This window comes from Echeneis naucrates, chromosome 15 (assembly GCF_900963305.1).
Source record: "Echeneis naucrates chromosome 15, fEcheNa1.1, whole genome shotgun sequence".
In the NCBI taxonomy this organism is placed as follows: Eukaryota; Metazoa; Chordata; class Actinopteri; order Carangiformes; family Echeneidae; genus Echeneis; species Echeneis naucrates.
In genome coordinates, this window is record NC_042525.1 from 2,633,847 (window position 1) to 2,658,166 (window position 24,320).

The following is a 24,320-nucleotide window of genomic DNA, read 5'->3' on the forward strand; positions in this document are numbered from 1 at the left end:
GCAGCAACACAATTACAGTCATCCAATCAGACAAGAAGCAAAATAAACAAAAGAAGACAGAAACAGGACAAGAACATACATAACTTAGTAAGAATTTACAAATTCTAACATCCACTTGGGGGCCTGATTGGCCTAAAGTAAGCAAGCAATTTGTGTTGCTTAGAAAATCATTTACATTAAACGTAGTAAAAAAATGCAGTGTCAGTTACAGAGCGAATGCTTAACTGTAGTAAATAGATCTGATATGGCAGGAGAGATTTTTATTTTCTCTCTCTACTGGATCAAAAACTGTTGCAAACAAAACACTTCATCCCTGTAGGTTTTAATTTCCTTTGTCAAAGTTTTGCTCTCGTCCCATGTGCCCCCGGCGCTTTTGTCCAAGTTTCCATCCTGTCAGAAACTGCAGATTTTGGAGTTTGGTGCCAGTTTTCTTTGTTCTTGGATTATTTTGTACTAAAGACTGTGAGTCATCGGCAGGCTGGTGTGAATCTGAGCCTCATCTCCACAAAGTAAAAGAACACCCTTTTTCTATGGAAACCAAATTGGCATTATATAACACAACTACCGGCAGAGATCTCACAGTGGACTCCCAGTTTACGCCGGTTCAGCCGAGGTGAGGACTCCCACAGCACATCCTGGTTATTCTACCGGTTATTACTCCTCCCTTCTCTTATTGGTGCGAACGAAGACTTTTTTTTTTTAGATATTTTATTTATTTTTTTTTTAAATACAAGAAAAATCAATACTTCACATCAAAAATGCAGCCCACCAGTGAATATGTGAGAATTAAGATTACTTTTAAATTATCGTCCATCAAACCAATTCTGTTTATAACAACATTGGTTATATAACATTCAGTCTGAGATGAGAGGAAATCTTTATTTTCTAAAACTTTCTTCAGCTCTAAAGCAGAAAACTGACAGCCGTGTTCTGAGGTGACGCAGCAGCAGTTTGGTTTATTTCATAATAAAATAGATCAGAGATTATAGATCTGAACACATAAAACAATCAGAAGCACGGAGGACCTGGAATATAGAAGAGTACAGAACAGTTTTCACCACTTTGTTGCCTCGTTTCTACATTTCCCACTTTGCAGGGATCCTTTGCTTGTTGTTCAGGCCCTGCGAGCCGTACTTAGTCAGCGCCACATGACTAATCCTGCCCACACTATCATAAGTGAAGATCTAAATCCATGTCTGAGATTAGAAGGAGAGGGTGAACGGGAGGACTCGCCCTGAGGAACAGCTCTACCTCAGTTTTGTTCACGGCTCTTGTCGTCAGTTCGCTGCCTCTGAAAAGGCCGCGATGGCAAACGTGTCCTTGAACTGAGCTGACCGGAGCGCAGGAAGTGATGAAAGAGAGCTAGAGATGGGATAAGTGTGCGTTTGTGTGAGAAGACATCTGAGATATTGTTGTGTGGTGATACGGCCATGGTGGTCCGTGTTGTGTTACAGCAGCACAGGTGAGGCAGAAACCGGACACTCCTGACAATCCGTCAATCTGCCTACAGACCAGCTGTGTGTGTGTGTGTGTGTGTGTATAGACTTCCTGTTCTTGGTTCTACTTCCTGTTTCCTGTGTCCCTGCAGCTGCTTCTGTCCCCAGGACGTGGTGGAGGAGGCCGTGCTGCTGCTGCTCATCACAGAGTCCATGGTGAGGACACACACACACACACCTACCTGCCCTTTTATGTCGACACCTTTTGACACTTTCCTGTGAGACGCTCCCATCAGATGTGTCCAGACGCCCTCCCCTCCCTCAGTCTTCCTCCTCACTCCTCCTCTTCCTCACCCGTCCAGGCCAGCGGCGAAGCGGTGATCAGCCGTCTGCCCGACCAGACTGATGCTCGCCAGGCCAGCCTGCAGGACGCCACCTCCGTCTACGACCTGCTCACCATCGGCATGGCCAGGAGGGGGCAGTACGCCATGCTGTCAGAGGTGTGCTCTCTCTCTCTCACACACACACACACACACACAGTGCTGGAGGTCTTTTTTCTGAAGGCGAACAACAGAGTGAGAGATGAGATAGTAAGAGCTTTGCCTTTGCCAAACTTTTTAATGAATGTCCTCATCACTTTCAGCTGGAGGATTTTTATCTTATTCCCGTCTCAGCTTCCCCTTCCTGCCTCCGTTTCTTCACCTCGTCCTCCCTTATTCTTTCACGGTCGGCGCTCTAATGTGACCTTTACTCAGATTTGGGAAGTCGGAGGGTCAGAGGTTGGAGGGGTTGTCTCAAATTAGGTTTGTCTGACTGATGGTGCCGACCACACACACACACACACACACACACACACACACACTGAGGAGGTTCCAGTTGTACTAGTGGATCGGTTTGCTCTAAAATTTGGAGTAAAAGTGACACTGAAACATTAATCCAGAATTATTCACAACTTTCATAGATAAAAACAAAGTGCACTTTGTTGTTAGCACAACTCATCTCCTACTTTACCTACTGAGAGTTTTTTTTTCCACAAGAACAACCAAATGCTTCAGCTGGAAACGGAGATACGAGCAGCAGTGAAATAAAATCAAAACAGTAAAGATTGAAATTGGCATTATTATGCTATTTCTTACTTTCCCCACTTGTTAAGTCTGAACGGGGGTTAATAAAATGGGATTTGTACTGTAATGGGTTGGGATCACTGAAGCCTCTCTATCGATACAGAACTTAGTCCGTTCCTTTTGTTGGTTTCGGAAACCGCAGGAGACGGTAAGCAGCCTCGCCGTTAGTTGCACATTATTTAATGAAATACTGGGCAGGCCTTTCTCTGGGTTTAGCTCACTTCTGCATGACTGACGGCAGCTAACTGAGTGGCATCCTCTCCTCATCCACACACACATCAATCACACTGTTTCGCTTTGAAAGAGAACGGAGTAGGTGGCGTGTAGTGACTGACAGTCACAGAGAAATAAGCCAAGGAGAGCGGCCAATCAGTTTAGTGAAAAAGTAACGAACTAATTTAATGTTCCTGACGGTTTCAGTTTAAAGACAGCGTGAACACAAATGCAGGGTTACCTGCACTCAACCTTCTGCTCACAAATCCTGCTTGTGCAAAATTACGTAACTAAAGTGTGTTTGTGTGTGTCTGCGTGTGCGTTTCTTCTCCAGTGTCTGGAGCGAGCCATGAAGTTCTCTTTCAACGAGTTTCACCTCTGGCACCAGCTGGGCCTGTCACTCATGGCGGCTGGGAAGGTGAGCTCATTTCTCCTTATATACCAGCAGCAGACACACACCAGCCAAAGGCGACGTCCATCTTCCTGTATACTCCTGTGCTCCCGCCTCACCTTCACGTCCAGGCATGCAACAGATAGCTTTCATAGCTGAGTGCTCGCTCTGCTTTTGGTGAGGTGGGGTTGGATGGGTTACATTTTTCTCAAGCAAGGTAAATCAGATGTTTTCATCGAAAGAGACAAAGTAGAACAAAAGTGCTTTCAGCTACTTTTTTTTTTTTTTTTTTTTTTCAGTGTTCACCTTAAAGACCTCCAACACCTTCTGCTGTTATAAAAAAAATATTGAAAAATAAAATGAAATCCATTTGCTCCAAAGATAACATGAGTGCAGCTGTAGTGTTAAAATACCTGACATTCTTTAAATGGGAGTCCTCATGAGGAGTAGCTTACATTTCTCTCTTTTCTTTGTGTGTGTGTGCGTCCATTTGTGCGAACGGTAAAATTGATCTGGGTTGCAGGATAAAATGACACTGCAGATCAATGGAGAGCTCTCGAAATAGGCTGCTCCCTAGAAGGAGAAGGGGGCCGCCTCAGTGTCGTCAGATCCACTTCTATTTAGGGCCTGTCAAGTGTGTGTCTGTGTGCATGTGTGTCAGCACATGCGGGTGTGCACGTGGTCCATTAATGATTGACCTACATGTATTAAGTGTCTAAATGGGTCTATTAGGGCTGTGTAAGGACAGTCGATGTGCGTTTGATACGCTCGCTCCACAGCCATCCATGTCATCTGTGGCCGCCATGTGCACCACAATTTGTCACTGACATTTGTGTGTGTGTCTGTGTGTGTCTCTTCCAGGGGGTTGGTGCCGTGTCTGTATTTAAAGAGTGTGCCAGGATGAGACCAGAGGACCCGTCGTTGCCTCTCTTAGCTGCTAAGATCTGCATTGGTCAACTGCAAGGGGTGAACACACACTCACAAACACACACATCCCTTCTAAACTTGTACACAATCATAATGTGCACGCACATGCAGTTGAGGGTCAGGTCTGGGAGCTTCCTCCTAATACCTCTGATGCCGTAGGTGTCCTTGCTGTCATGTTGTTGCACTGCTTTTCCCAGAGGTACTTGTTGCTGTGGATGCGTCTCTGTAGGTGGAGCTGTTTTCAACATCTGCTCCGTCTTGTGGCGGCTCACTGACTCCTATTTTGAGAGATAGCAGCATTTCCCCCAGGATTCTTTTCGGCATCGCCGGTCTTGTGTTTTTACATCCACAAGCGTCACCTGACCTGCGTGTCTTTAAAATGGCCTGACGTCACAGGCAGGACTGTTCGTTAGCCAGATGCAGCCTGGACAGATTACGAGTCTGGACCTTTTTATGTGTAATTTGGTTTTCCTGAAACTTTCGAGCACGAGTGTGCTTTTTTCCTTCTTAAATAATAAGTATATTTCTTTGAACTCACAAAATCTAAGCAGGAGAAAAATCTTTCTACACTTCAGCTGCTCACAAATCATCTCCACACCACGACCTCAATGTGACCAAAATATGGGATGACACATCTCGAGCAGGCGTGTCATCATTTTAAGCAAAAACTTTGGAAAACTGCTGGTTTTCATTACAAAGTTTCTACATTTTGTTTCTGCTTGGCATCTCTGAATCTTCTTCTTGTGTTTCCCTTCCTGTTGATTCACCATTCCTCCTTGATGCTGCGCTGCTTCACTGCTGCTGAAAGCTAGCTGCACACAAGTTGTGTAGTAATTTAAATTCCTTCTCCCAGTAGACCGGAAAAGTCTGTGATCGTTGACACAGTCGCTGTGGCTCCTCATAACATGGTTACTGGGGCACAAAGTAAAAAAAGCAAGTGGATTATGTAAGAGGACGTAATGTTTTGTTTTTGTTTCTGTAGATGTTCGTCCATCTATTTGGACGACTGGAGGATCAGTTTTGTAAAAACATGATCCCCAGATGATGAATTCCATTTGCCTTTCCCTGACTTGCGTTTTCAGTCAAAAGCTTTCATTTTTGACTGAAACATTTTAACAATTAGTTGGATTCCATGAAAATGTAGTGCATACATGTCGAATAATTTTGTGATCCTTGAAAAAAAGCTAAGCTGGTCGTCAAGTCCTTTGTTTTATGAGCTCAATACCTTCAAACCCAGAACTATTCCCAACAGCTGCGACGTGGCGACCATCACTCCGAAGGGGAGATCACTCAATGACTTGGCATTTTAACACAAAGCAGAGATTGCTTTTGTATTACCGACCCATCCAGTCAGCGCCAACAAAACAGGGATCCATCAAAAAGCCGTGAAGCTATAAATACAAAGGTTGCGATTTCACAGGGTTACGGCCGCAGTAGCGAAGATCCGTTCTCCATCTTGAACTAATGAGATATTTTAAATTGTGTCGCATCACTCCTGTAATCCCTGCATGTTCATTTTCATTTAGGTAGACCTGCAGAAGCTGAGGGGGGGCCTCAGCTTCTGCTGAACACTTATATGATGATAAGCTTAATGGTGAAGTTACGTCATAGAATTGTGGAGCACATCGGGTAGATGTGCATCAGCATGGGGGCTCGGCCCGCTTGGACAAGTCCTGCAGTGGATGATCTGGGCGGCAGGGAGCAAGTCACATCAGTCGTGTTTAGGGTGGAGGGACAGAAAGAGTGAGGGCGAGTTAGACAGAGAGAGAGAAAGGGGTCAGAGATTAGAAAAACAGGAGCTAGCAGGGCCGAATGGAGAGTGCACATCTGTCAGTGGCTGGAGATCATGGCAGGCCGGAGACACTAAGGAGCTTACAGCCTTAATCACAATGGGACACTATGGCCATAGTGCAGTGGGGCATTACATAAATAGGCCACCATTATCCACCATCAGCTGCACCGGACAGTCTGGGCCGTTAGCTGTTCACCGACATTCTTTTGTTTACTGAGCTGGCCCATTAGCCCTCAGACCGGGCCGACACTTCAGAAGCATCTCTCCCTAATTTTCCAGGCATTCAAAGCGCTCCTGTATGTGTGTAGGAAAACAGTACAGGATGTGAGGGCACGAGAAAACCTCTCCAAGCCGGTGACATCACTGCAAACCGCACGACCGGCGATCTGAAAGCAAAGCTGCTTTTCTAAATTCCTGAAGAGCAGTTTCTCAGATGCAACGTTTTCACCCGACAACAGCGACGTGTTCTTCTTTCACACCATTCAACAGGGAGAGAGAGGGAGAGAGAGGGAGAGAGAGGAGAAGGAAAAAAAGAAGCTTAATCCTCCTCAGATGTGCGTGTGTGTTTAAATGGCTGGCTATTGTGTGGTGGCTTTGAATTCACAAGGACTGGATCTGGAGAAAGAGAGGAGGAGGATGACGGGAGGAAGAGGAGGGAGGGTGTCAGAGCAGTTGGCTTGCTGCTGCGCTGGCGTGCCGTCAAAGGCATTACCCCCCCCCCCCCCCCCCCCCCCCCACACACACACCCCCCCACGCCCACCTACCCACCTGCCTGCCTGCCACCAGCCATACCTCAAACGGAGTGACACACTTTTTTCTCGGCTCGGCTCAGCCGCTCGCTGCCTGCAGTCTACTGCTGTGTGCGGGCGTGTGTGTGTGTGTCTGTGTGTGCGTGCCCTTCAGCAAACTCTGCTTTGTCCTTCAGATGAATCTACTCAGAGTAAACTCACACCAGACTCAGCCATCAATACTCCATTCCCTGCTGCACTTCAGCCTCATTTGCCTTTCAGCGCGACAAAAGCTTTTTCCTGTCACACACACTCAGAGGCTGTTGCAGGTCGAGCGTAAAGCACAAAACCTCGCGCTGCGTCATGGAGATGTTTTTACATGCCACACTTGACTTAATTCATGTCTGTCTGTGTGTGTTAAGTTTGAGGAGGCAGAAGCTCTGGCCAAGACTGTGGTGTCGAAGGGGGAGGAAGCTGGAGAGTTTCTTCCCAGAGCCTACCTGGCTCTGGGCCTCTCCTACAGTCTACAGGCCTCTGACGGTACGGACGCACAATGAACTGCCAATCACACAAACGCTACGACAATCCTCACCAGAAAACCCAAAGCATTAGTCGTTCGTTCAAAGACTCACAGAGGTGAAGACTGCCGGCCTCAAAACCTCAATGCAGTGAAGATGTATGGAGGACTGTAACTGTCCAACATAGATGGGTGTTAATTATGAAATCTGACTGAGTAACAGAAAGGAATTTAAAATGAATCTCAAAATTAAATATTAATCTTTAATAACTAGTTCAGACTATTTGGATATGAAATAAATAACAAGTTTCACAAACTGAATTAAGAATACAGCGTTTAACGAGGTCATTAAAAAGGCAATTTTTAGCTTTTAGTCAAAAGTTAAGAGAAGATTGTGTCTGTTCATAAGAGCCGCTGCTGGTTTAGCTTAGCTTAGCTTAGCGTTCGTGTGAAAATGACATTTGTGCGTTTTCTTGGCTGAATGCAGTGATTTTTGCCACCTTGAGTCGTGAATGTCGTTTTAAAAAGTCCCATTTTGTGTTTTGGTTTGACCACTTGTTGAACACTTATTTTTGTATTTTTGGGCCGTTTACTGTTAAACATTGTTATAAAATAAATGTCTTCCTGCAGCTTCTCTCAAAGCCAACCGGAATGAATTCAACAGAAAAGCGCTTCAGGCTCTGAGCAAGTAGGTCTGATTCCTTTCATTCTTTAGAGCTTTCAGATTCGCGTCAGCTCATCTGCACTGTGATTAGCACTAATTAGCAAACGCTAAGATGGTAAACAGAAGGTCTTTACTGCCCTGTTAACACGTTGATATTATGTTTATATGTTTTAACCAATAAAAGCATCTTGTGTTACATTATTTTATCTATCTCCCAAGAGCCTTTCATTTCACGACATCACCTGTGCCAACTTAACATGAACATTGTGTGATGTTTGTGTCTCCTCCGTAGGGCTCACTCATTAGACCCCCACGATGCTCAGATTGCGATGTACCTCGGTCTGCAGCTGGCACTTGTACGCCAGGTATACAACGCCAATACATGAGAAACATATTGTACATCAGCAACAACAAATATTGTTCATATTCACATAATTGGAAAGTACACACTACAGCCAAGGATGTGCGTTTGTGTGTGTACGTCTGGCAGGTATCAGCGGCCATGGAGCCCCTGCAGGCAGCGTTAAACCTCCGTGAGGATGACGTGCACTCCCTCCACCTGCTGGCCCTGCTGCTCAGTGCCCAGAAACACCACCGTCACGCCCTGGACACCCTGAGCCTGGCCCTCAGCCAGCACCCTGACAACTTCAAGTAAACAACCAGCTCCAGCACCGTCCCACTCCCACACACAGCAGCGAATGTTGGTGAAACTAAGATAAGATGCCACTTGATTTGCTGCACAACTTTTGAAGTTTCTTCACGTGTGTGTTGTGTATTAGTGTGTGTTGGTGTGTAAAACCAGTGAGGGGTGCAGTCCTCTCCGTAGGGATAGGGTGTCTGGTCTCCACTGTGTTGGAGGCTAAGCACACACACACACACACACACACTTGAAGCCGTATTTAGATGTGGCAGAGAAGAGGCCTGCATTGCGGTACCCGTGCCCCTCACACACTCTTACCCTTTTAACACGGCTGCTCTGACCCGAGTCCTGGTGCTGCTTTTAAGACAAAACCCATCCAGCACATAAACCTCCGTCTGCTTCGCTAAGCAGGTCAAAACAGTAAAACAGACTTGGATTTTTTTACACTAATCATTTCGGGGCATGATTTACTTTGGAAGGACAGGAAGTGAGCCTGTGAACTGTTGGTGTCTGTAACCGTGTGACCATACGATTGAGATATTCTAATGAGCAATGTTGCCTGAAAGCACTCAACGGTCATAGGATAAGTTGAGAAAAGTGCTTTTGAGCCAGAAATTGTGCCATTACATCATATTCACACAAAAACAATCACAAATTCTTTCAGAATTTCGTCTCGGTTGAAAAACTTTACTCCTGCAATAAGCAATAATAATAATCCATTATGTTAATTATTTGATGCAGGTTTGTGATTGCAAACTCCAAACTGTTATAGGATTATCTCCCAGGAATGTTTTCAGTCAATCACCCTCATTAAAAAAAATATGAAAACCGCGTTCATTAGCTGTGGAGGAGACTCTGTTGTACCAACGTTAGACAACATTAACTGTCCAGGCCAGTTTTTTCACACCAACCATAACATGGAGGCATGTTGCATCATCTTTCAGATGCATTTTCTCTTTATTTCAAAGCCCAGCAAAGCATTTCGTAATGCAACCATTTGGGGTCAGTGTTGGCCTCCACGGTCCCGGCACAGACAGACGGGTTGGGGGGGGGGGGGGTACGTCCATACATCAGTAGTGAGAGGACGAGAGAGGAAATGCAGAAAAACAAGAAAAACTGATGACACAATGAAGCAAAGGAAGGATGCAAGAGCCCGACAGGAAGAAGAAAAGCTCAGAGACGGAGTGGGAGGACGCAGGAAAGGCGACAGTTTCATAATAGGCTTTACTGCTTGGTGTTGTGCTTTCAATTGGAAGATGAAGTCTGTTTGTTCAGTGTATAGATGCACAGTTACACACTTCTCACACACACACCTTCTCCAAAGAGACACTTGACTGCTTTGACCCATTTAAGAGCTCTTTTCCAGGCTCGGCCAATTACGTCGCTCTCTGCGCCAGGGATCCCCATCGCCCCAGTAACCATGAGGTCATCCGGGTAGAGCAGCCAGAATCAGTTGTTGTTCCCAAACTGTTGTTATGGTGCGGCAGAGAGACTCTGACTCAGACAGGGAGAGAGAGAGAGAGAGAGCCGTACACATCCACATATCCGAATGGAGCAGCTGAGTCAAAATGTTCTAAATACGTGTCCATTAACTCCGTTACTACCGCTGAGGTTTCCTGATTTATTCATTCACAGTGACCAGTTCTTTCTTCTTATTTGATTGTGGCACAAATTCTTACATCATGTTCAAAAGCACTTTTCTAAATTCATCCACAACCTTCTTTGTGACCTTCATTCACTTTCAGATTGCTCAATCAGGTAAGACCAGATGAATTAGTAAATTAAGACTGTATTAATTATGAAAGCTAACGTCATGAAGCAAAACAAGCAAAACACAAACTTTATATTAATGTCCCTCCATGACTCAGCACCAGTGATTAACATGATAGACATTTTATCTGCAATTAAATGAAAAGCCAGCATGTTAAGTATCAGTTAGCTAACATGACTTAGCCAGTTTAAGAAAAACATTTCAAGCTAACTGACATTATGTTGCTAAAATGACTTCACACAAACAGAATCCAATTAGAAATTTGGCACAATCATAAACAACAGGTAAGTGAAATTGTTAGCTTTTGCTGTTTACATTTACCAGAAGTTGAAGGAGACCAAAACGGAATTAAAATTAGAGTAAATATTTCCACTCATCACATTACAACAGACACAACTTTGTTCTTTCTGCAGTACGTGTAAACTTACTGATTGATCAAACTTCCTGTAGCTAAAAAGCTTGAAGAAATAATTAGTTTGACACAGAATTCATACAAAGGTATCATTGGTCATCAAGCAACATTTGATTGATATTTAACCCAAGCCTGCAATGAACACTGAAATTCTGCCTGGATTTAGAATAAATATGGAGACCTGTCCGGAGTGACCCTGCCGTCGCTCAGTGTGCGACCTGGAAATGGATAAGTGGTAGAAGATGGATGGATGAATGAATATGTTGGATCTGTAGGGCTCAGACAGAGAGGACGACAGTCAGAGGTGTTTTCTCAGCAACCAGCTCACTGAATTTCTTTTGATCAGTATTTGTGTGAGTGAGCGTTTGTGATCAAAGCCTGCACTGCTGTGTGGCGTTGGGCATTCCACGACTCTGTGTGTGTGTGTGTGTGTGTGGGGTGCAGAGAGACGTGGGTGTACAAGTGAACCAGATCGTAATCTTGCACTTGCGTTTTTATTTTTTTTGTGTGTCACTGTGTGTCATTGTGTGTTTGTGTGTGTGTATGCATGCATGTGTGTGATTCTTGTTAGCCACTGCCTCTCTGCACCACAACAAACTGTCAGCTCACTGTAGCATACCGAATTTCTCCTTCCTCCTTTTCTCCCACATCCTCTTCCCCCGGCTTCTCTCTCTCTCTCTCCTACTCTATCTCTTCCTCTCTCGTCCTTCCACGTGTTTCGTTCTCTCCTTGCCTCTTAATTTTTCTATCTCTCTCTTTTCTTTGAAATTTTAATCACCCAGGAAACAGGCATATATTTCAATGTGAAATGTGAATCTGCTCCAGATTGAGAGAGCTGAGGAGAAAGAGCAGGAGGGCTGTGTGTGCTTTGGAGAGAGAGGTCTCAGTTTGTGCTATAGGGAATGATTAATCCCAGCCTTTGATTCTGCATTCATCTAACGGGATGTTGCAGCATGAGCAAGTCCGTTTGTGCGTGTGCACCTCTACAAGTGCGTGCCTGGCTAATGCCTTACGCCTTACAAAGCATGTCTGCCTAGGCTTGTGTTTGTTAATCTCTATGCATGTACTACAAGTGTATATGCAGGAGAACGGCGCGTGCACTGTGGAGGACACACACTCTGAAATGTGGGAGTGCAGAATGAGTAATACTGTAGATGTACCGCTTCTTCAAGGGAACGTTATTAGCTATTTTTATTTGGAGTTTACGCTGGCACTCACTGCTCTTAGTTGGCCACCACCGAACATTGATATGGAGAAACATCCTTCCTCACACACACACACACACACACACACCAAGCTCATTCCTATGAGGCTGGAAACGACAGCCTTTGTCATCTGATGTGTTGTTGGGAGTGCTGTAATCTTGATGAAATGTATGTGTGTGTGTGTCTGATATTACTTACCGTGATGTAACCGGCGCCCTGCGATCTTGCCAGAAATCTAAATATGTGGATACATTTCAAAGACGCAGCCTGAAATTTCCAATTATTGCCTTCTGATACAAAGAAAGCAGCCCCATTGTTTGTAGTATTAGAGAGGCTTTTAAAAGGATACGAGCACATAAAAGTAAAGGTCTCTCTTTATTTCGTTTTATTTTTCTTTTCAAAAGAAAAATACTTAAAGGAGCAAATAATTTTTGCTCTTTTAATGTTAAACTTCTGAGGGGAGGAAGACTCATGACAGTTTGGTAGATTTAAAAAATAAAAAAACTAAAATAAAGCAAGCCGTAAGTAAAGACATTAATGAGACTGTTTGCAGTCGTAGTTTTGGTGTTGCTATGCATGATTTGAAGATTTCACACTGAGATGTCAGTTTTTTTTGTGTGTATGATACCGAAACACACACAGCCCTCGTCACATTTCAACACTAGGATGGACTTACATGTCACAACACTTCTAAACACTTTGCCACGTTGGTAATGGGGACTCCAGAGACGCACAACATCACATCCATACTTCACTGCCCCCCTGCTGGCAGGCGTATCCTTAACACAAAGTCCCTCTGTGAGGACTTGTCATCAGCTTGTCAAAAAAAAAAAATAAAAATAAAATAAATCCAAATCCTCCCACACACACTTTTGTTTTTGCTTTTTTTTTTCCCAAACATCCCTCCATCTTCTGCTCCCTCCCAAGTCATCCACCAACCAGTGAGTTAGTAATAACTCATTTCACCTCGAGTTTTTTTCCCCCGGCACGAGCTCACCTCTGCTATTGATCCATCCTCAGCTTTGCTCCACTCCTTCATCCGTGCCCCCCCCCCCAACCCCCCACCCAGAATAATTGGAAGAGCCTTCAACAACAGGGAGGCAGCGGACAGTTCGGCAGACGGGCATTAGATGTATCCGCTGAGATCCCCTTCTGGCAATTACTGCACAACCACACACACACAACAGAGACTCCCACATCACTTAACCAGTTGTCGCCAACTAAAAGGCCAAGCGGAGACACACTATGGCCTCCTCAGCACGCCACAACGCACATATAAGCCTCACACACATGCACACAGCTCTTAGAGCGTGCTCTTGATGACTGTGTTTACCCCCCCACCACTCTTCTCATATTGATCTGTGTGTCGCTCAGTCCGAATGCATCAGTTAGATGTTGATGGGTCCTCTGGACTTACCGACTGCACCAAACACACGCGGACAACATCGTGCACGCCAGTTTACTGCATTTATATAATAAATATATAAAATCTTCAGTTATATCTCCATCTGGGATAATATGTGCTGGTTTCCGCTGCTGGACTTGGAAGTCCTGGTGATTTAAAAACCAAGTTTACAGTTTAATTTCTGTATGGGTACAAAAACAGCAGATATTTTGTGTGCAAGACGAACACAAGGTTTGTGTTATAGCAACACAAGCATGAAAAAGCACGGTAACATTATACAAAAATAAAAGTCGTGTGTGTTTTGTTTGGTCTAGCTTGTTGTTCACCAAAGTGAAGCTGGAGGAAGCTCTGTTTGGGGCGGCTGCAGCCCTGCAGACATGTGAAGAGATGCTGCAACAATGGCAAAGCCGTTACGACATCAGCCGGTCAAGGTGAGCGTGCAAACATAACACAACATGGTGTGTGCCACTTTGCTTATTGTGCGCCGCAAAATGTGCGATACTTCGCTACTCATTTGTGTTTTTTTTTTTTTAATAAACTGCTCTGCATCTTCAAGTAGGCGGGGATGGGGGAGTGTTTGTATGCTGCTGTAGTATTGATAATATTGATTTCTCTGTGTGTGTGTGTGTGTGTGTGAGAGAGCAATTAATTCCTTCAGCTTCAGTGGACGAATTGTTCATACTGGTACTTATTAACACAAGATCAACACCCCTTATTTCATTAAAGGGTTTTTATTGTTGTGTTGACGTGATGTGTGTCTGAATTCTGCCTTCTTTAGCTGAGTATCATGTTTCTTATATAATTTTTGTTGTTTATTCGCTGTAATTATGACAAGGATCAGTGGATTGTTACCAACAAGAGGTGCAGCCTGAAGCACACAGCCAGCATTTTAAAGTTAAATTCAATCTAATCCACTTTACAGAACTTCTTCTTAATCTTTTTTTTTTTTTTGTTGTTGTTGTTGTTCCAAGTACTGATCCACAGATGGAACCAGCTTACTGGCTCAAATTAGAAAACCTTTTCCTTTATTTATTTATTTTATTTCTATGACTATTGATGTGTAAATCTCCAGAGAAATCTAAAATGTTACCTTTTAAAGAGAAGATTGATGGGAACAAGAACTTTTTTATGTTAAGGTGATTAAATGTATGTTTTCCTGCACTCTGCTTGTCTTTATTGATTTGTGTGTGTGTTTGTGTGCGCAGTGAGACGGATGACAGCAGCAGCATACCGATGGCTGAGAGGGCAGAGGTCAGCCCCGGAGGCAGGAAACCCTCCATCCACCTCACCCTGCCGGACTTCCAGGACGCCTCGACCGGTCTGCTTCATCTCTGGTCTCAGTGTTTCTAATGAGGGCATGTCACTGCACATATTTGGATTGCCGCGTGCCAAATTGATTATTTTAAGTCAAATGGCTTTTCCTCCCTGTCTGGTGTCGGGTAAATACCAGTAAGGAAGGTGAACGCGGGTTAATTTAGATCCTCCAGTGTTTGGCCTGTAACGGATTAAACTATGTTTGCCTGTCTGAGCCCACCCCCCCTCTTTGGGAAACACGTGTACTGTTATATATCAATGATGTGACTCACCTCCACATCTGTGTTTTGAGGCACAAAGAACGAATGGCTCTGTTCTGTTGTTTTCTGATCACAATTTAACAAGTGTCCAACAACTGGACGGATCTCGAAGGGTTTTAAATGTCACTAATTTCAGATAAAATATTCTACATTCAGCGGCTCTAGCATATTAAAGAGCTCTCTGTTATTTTTGATGATGCAGTTTTGTAATGTTCCGTTAAAACTTTGAGGCCCTTCTTCTTCCTCTCGTCTCTCCACAGCTTCTTTGAGCCCTTCATCCGTTGCGGTGTCCCGTCTGGAGGCGGCGATCTCTGAGGTGTCAGACATGAGCTCCATGCGTCGCCAAGGACCCACCTACATCTGGACCACCTTAGAACGCATTTGGCTACAGGCTGGTATGACGGCGATACACGATGAGTCACTGTAACACAAGTTTTCCAAGTTATCCTTGGAGTTGGGATCTCTTGGAAAAGTTGATTTGAAATTCCTTTCGTCAGCAGGGAGTTTCTTTTCAGTCTTGGCCGGGGTTTATGGTCAGTCAGTTACTGTGTAATCAGTGTGTGCGCCATGGGAGTTCATTTGCTGCTGGACTGAGAGCACAGAAAAACCTCGCTCATGTCTTTATTGAATCTGAGCTGGAAAAAGTTCGGAAACGTCTTATGGGAATTAAATTGAATAATCACATTTCAGATTTTTTTTGTGTTTTCCACTGTAATTCAGCTGTTTGAATAATAATTCCACTGGCCAGTACAAAATGGACAGAACATTGATTTCAGATAGCTAAAGCTTTTGAGTTCTCCAATTTTTTGAAGGACTACAGCATTAAAAGCAAACAGAACTGACTCTCCACCCTCGCTGCCTGCAGCTCTGAGTCTAAGAGGTGAACGCTTATGTTAGAATCTTTACATCAAAAATTGTTGATCATTGTTCAGTGTGTTACGATGCTATTATTTGCTAATTATCAGGAAATGTGAGGTACAGCAGAGACTAATGACTTAGAACTCCTAATGGCTCACTAGAGTCGTTTATTCTCAAAGGATCGTGGTTTATGACTATTCATCCAATAGCCATCAAAGTGGAGGACCAATCGCACAAGAGGAGGACAAAGATGACCTTCCCTAGATAATAAACACCGTAAGATTTGTTACATCCTTCGTTCAGGTCTGTGGTGAGTGTAGAGCCACATTTACGTGACCTTTGACCCTGCTGTTTATGACTGATAGATCTGTCCAGGTCCAGTGGTTGTGGACACATGGTGCACCTCAAAGCTCAATTATTGGACCACATATATACGTTTGATCACATCGGTCAGGAGTAAAGCTAAAAAAAAACAAAAAAACAAACCCTAGTGTGTATGGAAAGTGTAGCTGTCCTAAACATCATGTTATTTAATTTGACATCAACCCTTTCATGGAAATTTTGTAGATGCTACTCAGTCACTCACACTTTTCAGAGAAGTGCAGTTAGATTTCAGTCCTTCTGGGGTGCCACAGAGATTCAGTCGGGTTTATTTATGTTACTTTATGTTTATATATATGTATAAATCAAAACTGCTGCCAAAAAGGATTTGTTGTTACCTTATTTAAACTACATGATTAATTTATTGTGACCACTACAGCCATTTTCTCCTCTGCCTTCCACAAGCGAGGGAAAAAGGAAAAACGTTAACAATTTAGTGGTCTGAGCCATTTCGGTCCTCTCAGATAACTGTTACTTTATCTGGGAGCTTTACCTGCATACACGCAGTCCACTGTTCCTCTTAAGGGCAGAATGGCAGTGCAGCATACGGCCATTATTTCCACCCCTTCAGCCTTCAGTCTGCCTGTGGAAGTTCACCGGAGAGCAGAGATGCTCCTCACAAACACGGCTCCATCTCTCAGCTGGAGTGGACGAGGCATGGGAAAGGGAATCTGTATCGCAACTGAGCGAAGGCGGCGATGCAGCCGGAATACCAGCGTGATGTGGTTCAGGACGGGATGGGGAGGGTCACGGGGTCACGTCCCGAGCGGCCTGGTGTGATTTCAAGGTTACTTTCTATGTCCGACCTTTCAACTCTACTATTCCTTGGCTGAGAACGGGCAAAATAGAAAGTGTGTGTGTGTGTGTGTGTGTGTGTGTGTGTGTGTGTGAGAGATCAGGGGGTGTGTCCCCTCACTCAAGAATGAACCAGTTGAACCTCTCCTCCCTCCGTCCCAGCATTCCTCTTCACATCAGTCACTTCCTCTTTCAATCTCACATCCTCAATGACCACATTGAGAAAAAACACACACGTAAAGGACACAGAGGGCGACGTTTAGCTGTGTGTCTTCTACAAACACAAACGTAAACACAATCTAATAGTTTGAGGGCTCAGGTGCTGAACAGGATGAGGCCTTACGTAACCGTTCAGTGAATCTTTTTTCCCTGAAAAGCAGCCATGAAAAGGAACCCCGCGGCTGAGAGTCCGCTCCTCTTCCTCTGACACTTTGCATACATGCATTCGCCGCTACGTGTTTCCCATCTGTGCATCCATGAGACGCAGGTAAACAAACAAAGCGTCCGCTACCAAGCACACACATGGGTTCACGCGGAGCAGACGGTGTGTGCAGTGTATTTGCACAGCAGGGTTCATTCTGTCTATCTGTAACACACACAGCTGAGGGGTTTCTTTCTCAGGGTTTCTCTGGTTGTCGACCCGGCGTCGACTCTTGATTGACGGCTCCCTGCTGCGGCTTCCTGCCCACGCAGCGGTCTGCTCCGTCCTCGAAGGCGGGTCCTCCGGTCAGCTCTGTGTCCGACGGCTTATTGGACAATGAATTGCTTGTAGGCGTGATGTTGTGTGAGCGTGTGTGTTTGTGTGTGTCTGGGGTTTGTCCTCATCTTCCCAGCAGCGGGGTGAGGAGGCGGCCGGCCTCAGTATGTGATGGCCATATTTAGGCAAGACTTTCATGACTTCCCAGGCATTACATCTGTGTGTGTGTGTGTGTGTCCATCTCAGTGTAGTATTTTGTGTTTGCTGCACAGTTTACATTTTAACTCGGTGCTTCTGAACTCACAGTTTAGACGTTCATTAACTCTTTTTTTTTTTTTTTTTTTTTTTTTTTTGTGTGTCCCTGATCATTTCCTCCCATTTCCATTCCCCGTTTCTTCTCCCTTTCTTCCAATTCTCACCTCCCTCCTGGTTCCTCGTTCCGTCTCCTCCCGCAGGCGAGTTGTTCATGGCCGACGGTCGGCTTAAAGAGGCCCAGTTCTGCATCTCCGAGGCGAGCGCGCTCTTCCCCAACTCGCACTCGGTGCTGCTGCAGCGAGGACGCCTGGCTGAGCTCCGGGGTCAGCTGGACGAAGCGAAAAGCCTGTACGACGAGGCCCTGGCCATCCATCCCACCGGAGAGCGCATCCTGGTGAACATGGTGAGCGACAGTGAGACGTTACCTAAGACTGAGAGGAACTTAACAACACGTACACAAACAGCACGGAGAACGTCGAAACAGTTCGGACTTTCCACTGTTAAGTGCTACAACTATAATAAAAGAACTTTAACTAAGCATTTAGATTCTGGTAATTAAACTGTTGGCTTGTTCTCAGAGACACACATACAAATCAAATCAGATCAAAATGGAAAAACAAATTTTTAACAAACTAATGAAAATATCAACGTATGCTAACCCCATTTTTAGAAGAATCAGAGAAAATACATAAATCTAAAGGTAAGGATGTCCAATAAATATTGGTTCACCATATTTACAATTGTCTTATTTTGTGATACCTGAATTTCTGAAATGTAGGAATCACAAATTCAAGAGGAATTATGAGACAAAGTTAGCCTCGTAGAGCAGCAGCAGGGATGTCGGCCCGTCGTGCGGTGCAGTTCGGTGTCGTGAGTGTAATATCAGATTACAGCTCAGACATATGAAGTTTTCCACAGCAGATTAACACAGAATATTTCAGAAAATAGAAACAAGCTTTTTGGGCCAGCACCAACAAAGGACAAATCCTGCTCAGAGACTGGCTCTCTGTCTCTCTCGCCGGATCACTCCCCCACAATTCTTTCATCTGAGCAGATCCTCCCTCTCTCTCTCTTTCTTCTGCACTATAAAGATCCTCTCTCGCCCACTTCCACCCACTCCCTCAGTCCGTCTCCCTCCCAGTCTGTCCTCCAGATGATCCACCGGATTAACCACACTTGCTCTGACCTTTTGAACTTTCTCTGTTGTCATGGTGATGTGACCAGACGGACTGATATTGTTCAAATCCAAGCCTCACACACACACACACACACACTGATGACTGTGGTCTCCATGGTGACCGCAGATGTGCCGGTTGATATCTCTTTGACTTGAGCTCTGGCCACCTTGTGACCACATAAGGCTAATGCTGTTGTTCCTACTGTGCACTTCATTCAGGGTGCGTGTTATCCACATGTGTGCGTCTGTGTGCATGTGTGCGTCTGTCAGTCTCATTTGGGACCACAAAGGTTTGCGTCTCTTCCATATTTGGCCTGTGGGAGAATCAAACCCAGGGGGCGAAAAGTTGAAACAAAGCCAGCTGGCAGTGTCCTACTCTGGTCTCTTACAGGGCAGATGTGTTCTGTGTGTGTGTGTGTGTGTGTGTGTGTGTCGAGCCATGACTGTGTTTGTGTACGCCTTCTTTCATCCATGGAAGCAAATTTAGGCAGTTGGTTTTTTTCTTTTTTTTGGGGGGGGCGGGATAAATTATACATACATTTTCTTCAGAAAGTCTCCAGATCTGTTCTGCTTTGGGCTTTATTTAATAACGAAATCTATAGAATATCAATATTTGCCCATCAGTGTACGCTGAGTTGTTTGTAGTTTGTAGATGTTTCTGCAAATAAGAAATATTGGGACTCCAGGTGGACGTTTTTACTCTCTGAGATGTTTCTAGAAGTTGACGGGAGTCCAACTGAGGAAGCAAATTGGTTTAATTGAAAGTAGTTTCGAGTGGACTGCACCTGTAAATATGAAGTCCCACACACACAAAAAAAAACTGCATGAAAATTAAGTCAAGTAATCCCTCAGTGGAACTCTGCAATATAAAATTGTGATGAGGCACAGCTCAGGCCGAGGATGGAAAACATTTCTGAGGTTTGGTTGTTTCCCGGAGCACAGCGTCCTCAGTGTTTGGGAACCTCCAGCACTCCTCGAAGAGCAAAATGAAATAAATGGGCCCCGCTGGTGACCTACAACAAAATGGTCACAGTGGACCTTTTCCTGCCTGCCACTGACAAAGAACTGAAGAGTCCTTTGCAGAGGAGAGATTTTTTTTTTCAGCTTTTCACAAGAGATGAAGACATAAACCCCAAATATAAAAATCCTGCGATATAAAATTCGGCGTGCTGCGGATTATATTTTTTACATGCTAATGGAGCCGTCTGTTAAATGGATGCATCCTTGCATTGTGATGGAGCCTAAGTAGGACAGTGTGTGGGACATTTTATTTGGAGCACTGCCCATATTTCTGGCTTGCATCAGCCTTCCAGAATACAACCTACAGTTGCTGCTGCTCAGTGGCTCCGGCTTCGTGCATTTATTTTTATACTGTATCTGCTGTGGACACTTTGTGTGCCGGTGGCCCATTTATTCTGCTCTGCCTTAAGGGGAACTCTGATGATAGTCTTACACTTGAGCAATTATTCTACAAAAGTACATACTGTACTTTCCTTGAATGTCCTTAAGAACTTTCTTTGTTGTGAAGAGTACATATATATATATATATATATATATATATATATATATATCCTACAAGATGGTTTTTTTATCATTTTCAGATTTTAATTTCAGCAGATATTTTCTGAATTAAAAACCTTTGGGGGAAAAGAGGAATCATTGTGCCATATAAAAGTTTTATCAATGTTATTGTACAGCTCGTCTTTACTGGACACTTTACGGTGCTAATACAGACGGGAAGTATTCAGAAGGAGGAAGGTTGATAATATGGAGCAACGGCCTTCAATTCAATTCAATTCAACCTCTACTCAACTGGATATAAGATGAAAATGGCATCTTTATAGGAACCTGAATTATTATTTTTTTAAATGATTATTTTTACTCATTTAGTTCCTTGTAACAGCCGTTGTTTTGTTGGATGCTCAGCTTGTCTTACTTCTTCTTCTTATTATTATTATTCTGGCCTCATTTCACTACTTTTGTTGCTTTTCTATTCCCGAAGAAGAACTATGATGTTTTCCTGACAGGTTTGTTTGTTCAAAAGAAGTGTGAAGGGTGCAGAATAAGACTGGCTAATGTTTGAGAGTGACAGGATGGTTTCACCAATTACCTGCATGTTTTTATCCTTTTTACCTTCCCTTTCCCCAAACACTTTTCACCAAAGTCCTCCCAGATGGCTTTGTGTAACAGCCCATCTGGTGCGTCAGGTTAAGTCTGGAGCGGAGTTGTAATTTTCTCCACAGTAGCTGCGGTGGACGGAAAAAGGGGAAACGTTGTGTTCAGGAAACCCACATCCCGAAGCCACGAACAGCCGCTGTGGTCCGGCTCCTAATAACACACCACCACCATGTTCCCTCAGTCACCGCACGCCATTTTACTCACCACTCCATCACCAACTGTTAACATCATCTGTGTGTGTGTGTGTGTGTGTGTGTGTGTGTGTTTCAGAGAGAAATGCAGTAATCAGACAGTGACTCACAGCTCTGGTTGGTCAGCTGCTGGTTTCAGAGTATTTTTGGATGAATGAGGGAGTGTTAGTTAGGGGAAACCAGTGCAGGGTTATGGTATGTGTGCGCGCATGTATGTGTGTTTAAGGTGGAGCTGGAGATTTCTACTTTAATGTCTTGGTTGTTCCAGTCCACAGGTTAAATCTGAACGTGTGCAACACCAAGTTTAAATTAATCACACAAAGTGTTTGGTATTTTGGTGTGTGTGTGTGTGTGTTTGTGTGTGTTTGTGTGTGTGTGTGTGTGTGTGTGTGTGTGTGTGTGTGTGTGTGTGTGTGTTCAGATGGGTAGCTGATCCTGAAACATGGCCCAGCCTTGCTTCCGGCGATGGTATGAAATGAATCTGACCCACTCCCAACATCCTCCACATCTCATCCCTCCTGCTCTGAGTCAGCCCCACACACACACACACACACACACACACACACTCTTTACTTTTCCCCCTCTCCAACAGAAGCATATTCATACACAGCTTCACATCGGCCGAGGTCTTGTGCTCATTGAATTAATTGCGTTCCAATTATCAAATGCCCCCCATCTCTCTCTCCCTCCTTCCCTTTCTGTGTGGATGGGGGTGGTTGTCAGCTGATTAGATAATGCAAATACATTATTTATAACGCTTTGCTCGTTCTCACCACTTTATGGGATTGCCTAGCAACCAGGGAAATGTATTCTATTGAGCAAGACCTCTGATAACCAGAGAGAGAGAGAAGAAAAAATCGGGTTGCAAACAGAGAGACGATTGGGAGTTGGCTGGTGACTCCGTTGCTATGTATGGCTCATCTGGGCTCACTTATTTTTTCCTTTTTCTTTGGCGACTCTCTTTTTCCTTCCATCTCTTTTTCTCTCTATTCATTGTTCCCATTTTAGCTCTTTTCTTGTTCGCTCTCTTCCTCAGTTTCTTCCGAGGTTCTTTTATCACGCCTCTCTTTTTTTGCCTTTCCTGTTGCTGCCTCTCCCTGTGTGTGTGTTTGTGTTTGTATGTGTGGGTCATGTCATGCTGACTTGTATCTGCTCTGATAGAGAGGGAATTGATTCTAGATGCTCTGCAGATCCCATTTCTTTCTTCAAACACACACTGAAGGTGCAGCCGAGCGTGCAGACGTGCTGTGTATGTGCGTGTCATGGCGGCGACGCAACGGTCAGCGAGGTCAATACCACATGAAGCCGACAAAAACAGAACATAATGGGGACTCACTCAGTGTTGAACTGCTTAAATATCTGTACAGGAAATCAGAATCATGAATTTAAAGTTTGCAGAGCTGCCAAACTTGTCTGGCTAAATTTTTAGGGGCAAATTTGTAAAAGCGCAAAACAAGGACAGTATTTTGGACAGTATTTAAAACATGGAGTCTGAAGTTTAAGTATTTCATGATATTGGATATCTGTGCTAGAAGGGAAGATCAAGGCCTCTACGTTGATTAGCTTAGCTAAGCTAAGTGGTCCAACAGATGGTTATCGAGTGTCATAACAAACCCTCTGGGTTATGGAACTTACTGGGCCTGAACTGAGCCATGCAAACACTTTAACCCTTCTTTAACTTCACAAACTCCAACCTTTCATCTGAAATAAACATTTTACGACCTGCTCCTTATTCGACAGTTCGCCCTGGTCACTCACGGCTCTTCAGCTATGTAGGCAGCGTGGCTGACAACAGCAGATTGCGGGTCTAAATTTAGAGATCAGCTGTCTCTACGCCGTCTAGAAGATGTTAATTCCTGTGCTTTTTTTTTTTTCTTTTTTTTCTGGAAACTGATCCAAACGACCATTTTGCGAGTGACTGATTTGGCAGTTATGTAATGTACAGCTACTTTAGAATTCACCCCCCTTTACTATTTGCACACTTTAATGTGTCATGCATTAAATTATAAATAGATAAAGAAAAAACATTTACGTTTGCACCAAGTCAAAATATATTGGATGCATTAAAAGCAAAGCAAAAACTATAATATATATTCCAGTCAACATATACAAGCTTAAAGCAGAAAAGGTTTTTTAGTTATCCAATAGATATTATTCCCAGTAATATATTTCTATGGTATTAGAGTATGGAGTATTACAAAGTACTCTTTTGTTTTTGCACAGTATGAAATATGAATTATATTAATTGACACCAAAGAACAAAAACTCATTTCCCCGATGCGTATCAAATTCCATAATCAAATCTCTGTTGGGTGTGTTCGTTTGTGACATCCAAGAAGCTTTTGTTTTCCCATTCTCTTCAATCTAGCTGAGGGAAATACACTTAATTAAATGCTGGTTTTTTTTTTTTTTGTTTAATTTTTTAAAAAGTTTTGCTTGAATTCAGCCTGAAAGACGATGCCCCCCCCCCCCCCCCCCCCCCCCCCCCCCCCACACACACACACAAAAAAAAAAAAAAAAAAAAAAAAGACTGCCCACTTGCTCGATTTTGGCTCGGCTGACTTTAGTTCTGCTTTAATGGCAACAGGAAAAAAACTAAACCTTTGCTGCCAAGCTTGATGGGATCAGCTGAGGTAAAACTGGAGACAGATGGCTGCGAGTAATTAAAGCGAAACCAGTTTTATCAGAGTAATGCCAGAGACGCTCGGCAGCAATCTCTGTCTTCTTGAACACGCATTTGCTCACCAACGTCCACTTTTTTCTTTATTTCTGAATCCGTTCACTCACCCTCAGCAGCCAGTCACACTTTTATCCAGAACGTTAAGCAGTGTGTCCTTTTTTTTTTTTTTTTTTTTTTTTTTTGGTACTCTCACACTGATCACAGCGAGCTGACACGGCTTGATCTTTAAAGGCAGTGTGGGAGGAGCTGGGAATCGAACTACCAACCTTCTTTTAGCTGTTTGTCACTGCTTTTCTTAATTTAAAAACT

At 44.0% G+C, this 24,320-nt stretch overlaps 1 protein-coding gene across 5 annotated transcripts in view; it reads left to right on the forward strand.

Moving 5' to 3' along the window:
* The window catches only part of ttc7a (tetratricopeptide repeat domain 7A), a 37,466-nt gene that overhangs the window by 7,762 nt on the left and 5,384 nt on the right, over positions 1-24,320 (forward strand). For all 5 annotated transcript variants that reach the window (XM_029521349.1, XM_029521350.1, XM_029521351.1 and 2 more), the window contains 12 exons: positions 1,589-1,652; positions 1,799-1,936; positions 3,108-3,191; positions 4,026-4,130; positions 7,034-7,151; positions 7,759-7,816; positions 8,085-8,157; positions 8,283-8,443; positions 13,540-13,656; positions 14,431-14,543; positions 15,060-15,194; positions 17,986-18,188. In XM_029521349.1, coding sequence (XP_029377209.1) covers positions 1,589-1,652; positions 1,799-1,936; positions 3,108-3,191; positions 4,026-4,130; positions 7,034-7,151; positions 7,759-7,816; positions 8,085-8,157; positions 8,283-8,443; positions 13,540-13,656; positions 14,431-14,543; positions 15,060-15,194; positions 17,986-18,188 — 1,369 coding nt within the window. The remainder of the gene's footprint in view (positions 1-1,588; positions 1,653-1,798; positions 1,937-3,107; positions 3,192-4,025; positions 4,131-7,033; positions 7,152-7,758; positions 7,817-8,084; positions 8,158-8,282; positions 8,444-13,539; positions 13,657-14,430; positions 14,544-15,059; positions 15,195-17,985; positions 18,189-24,320) is intronic.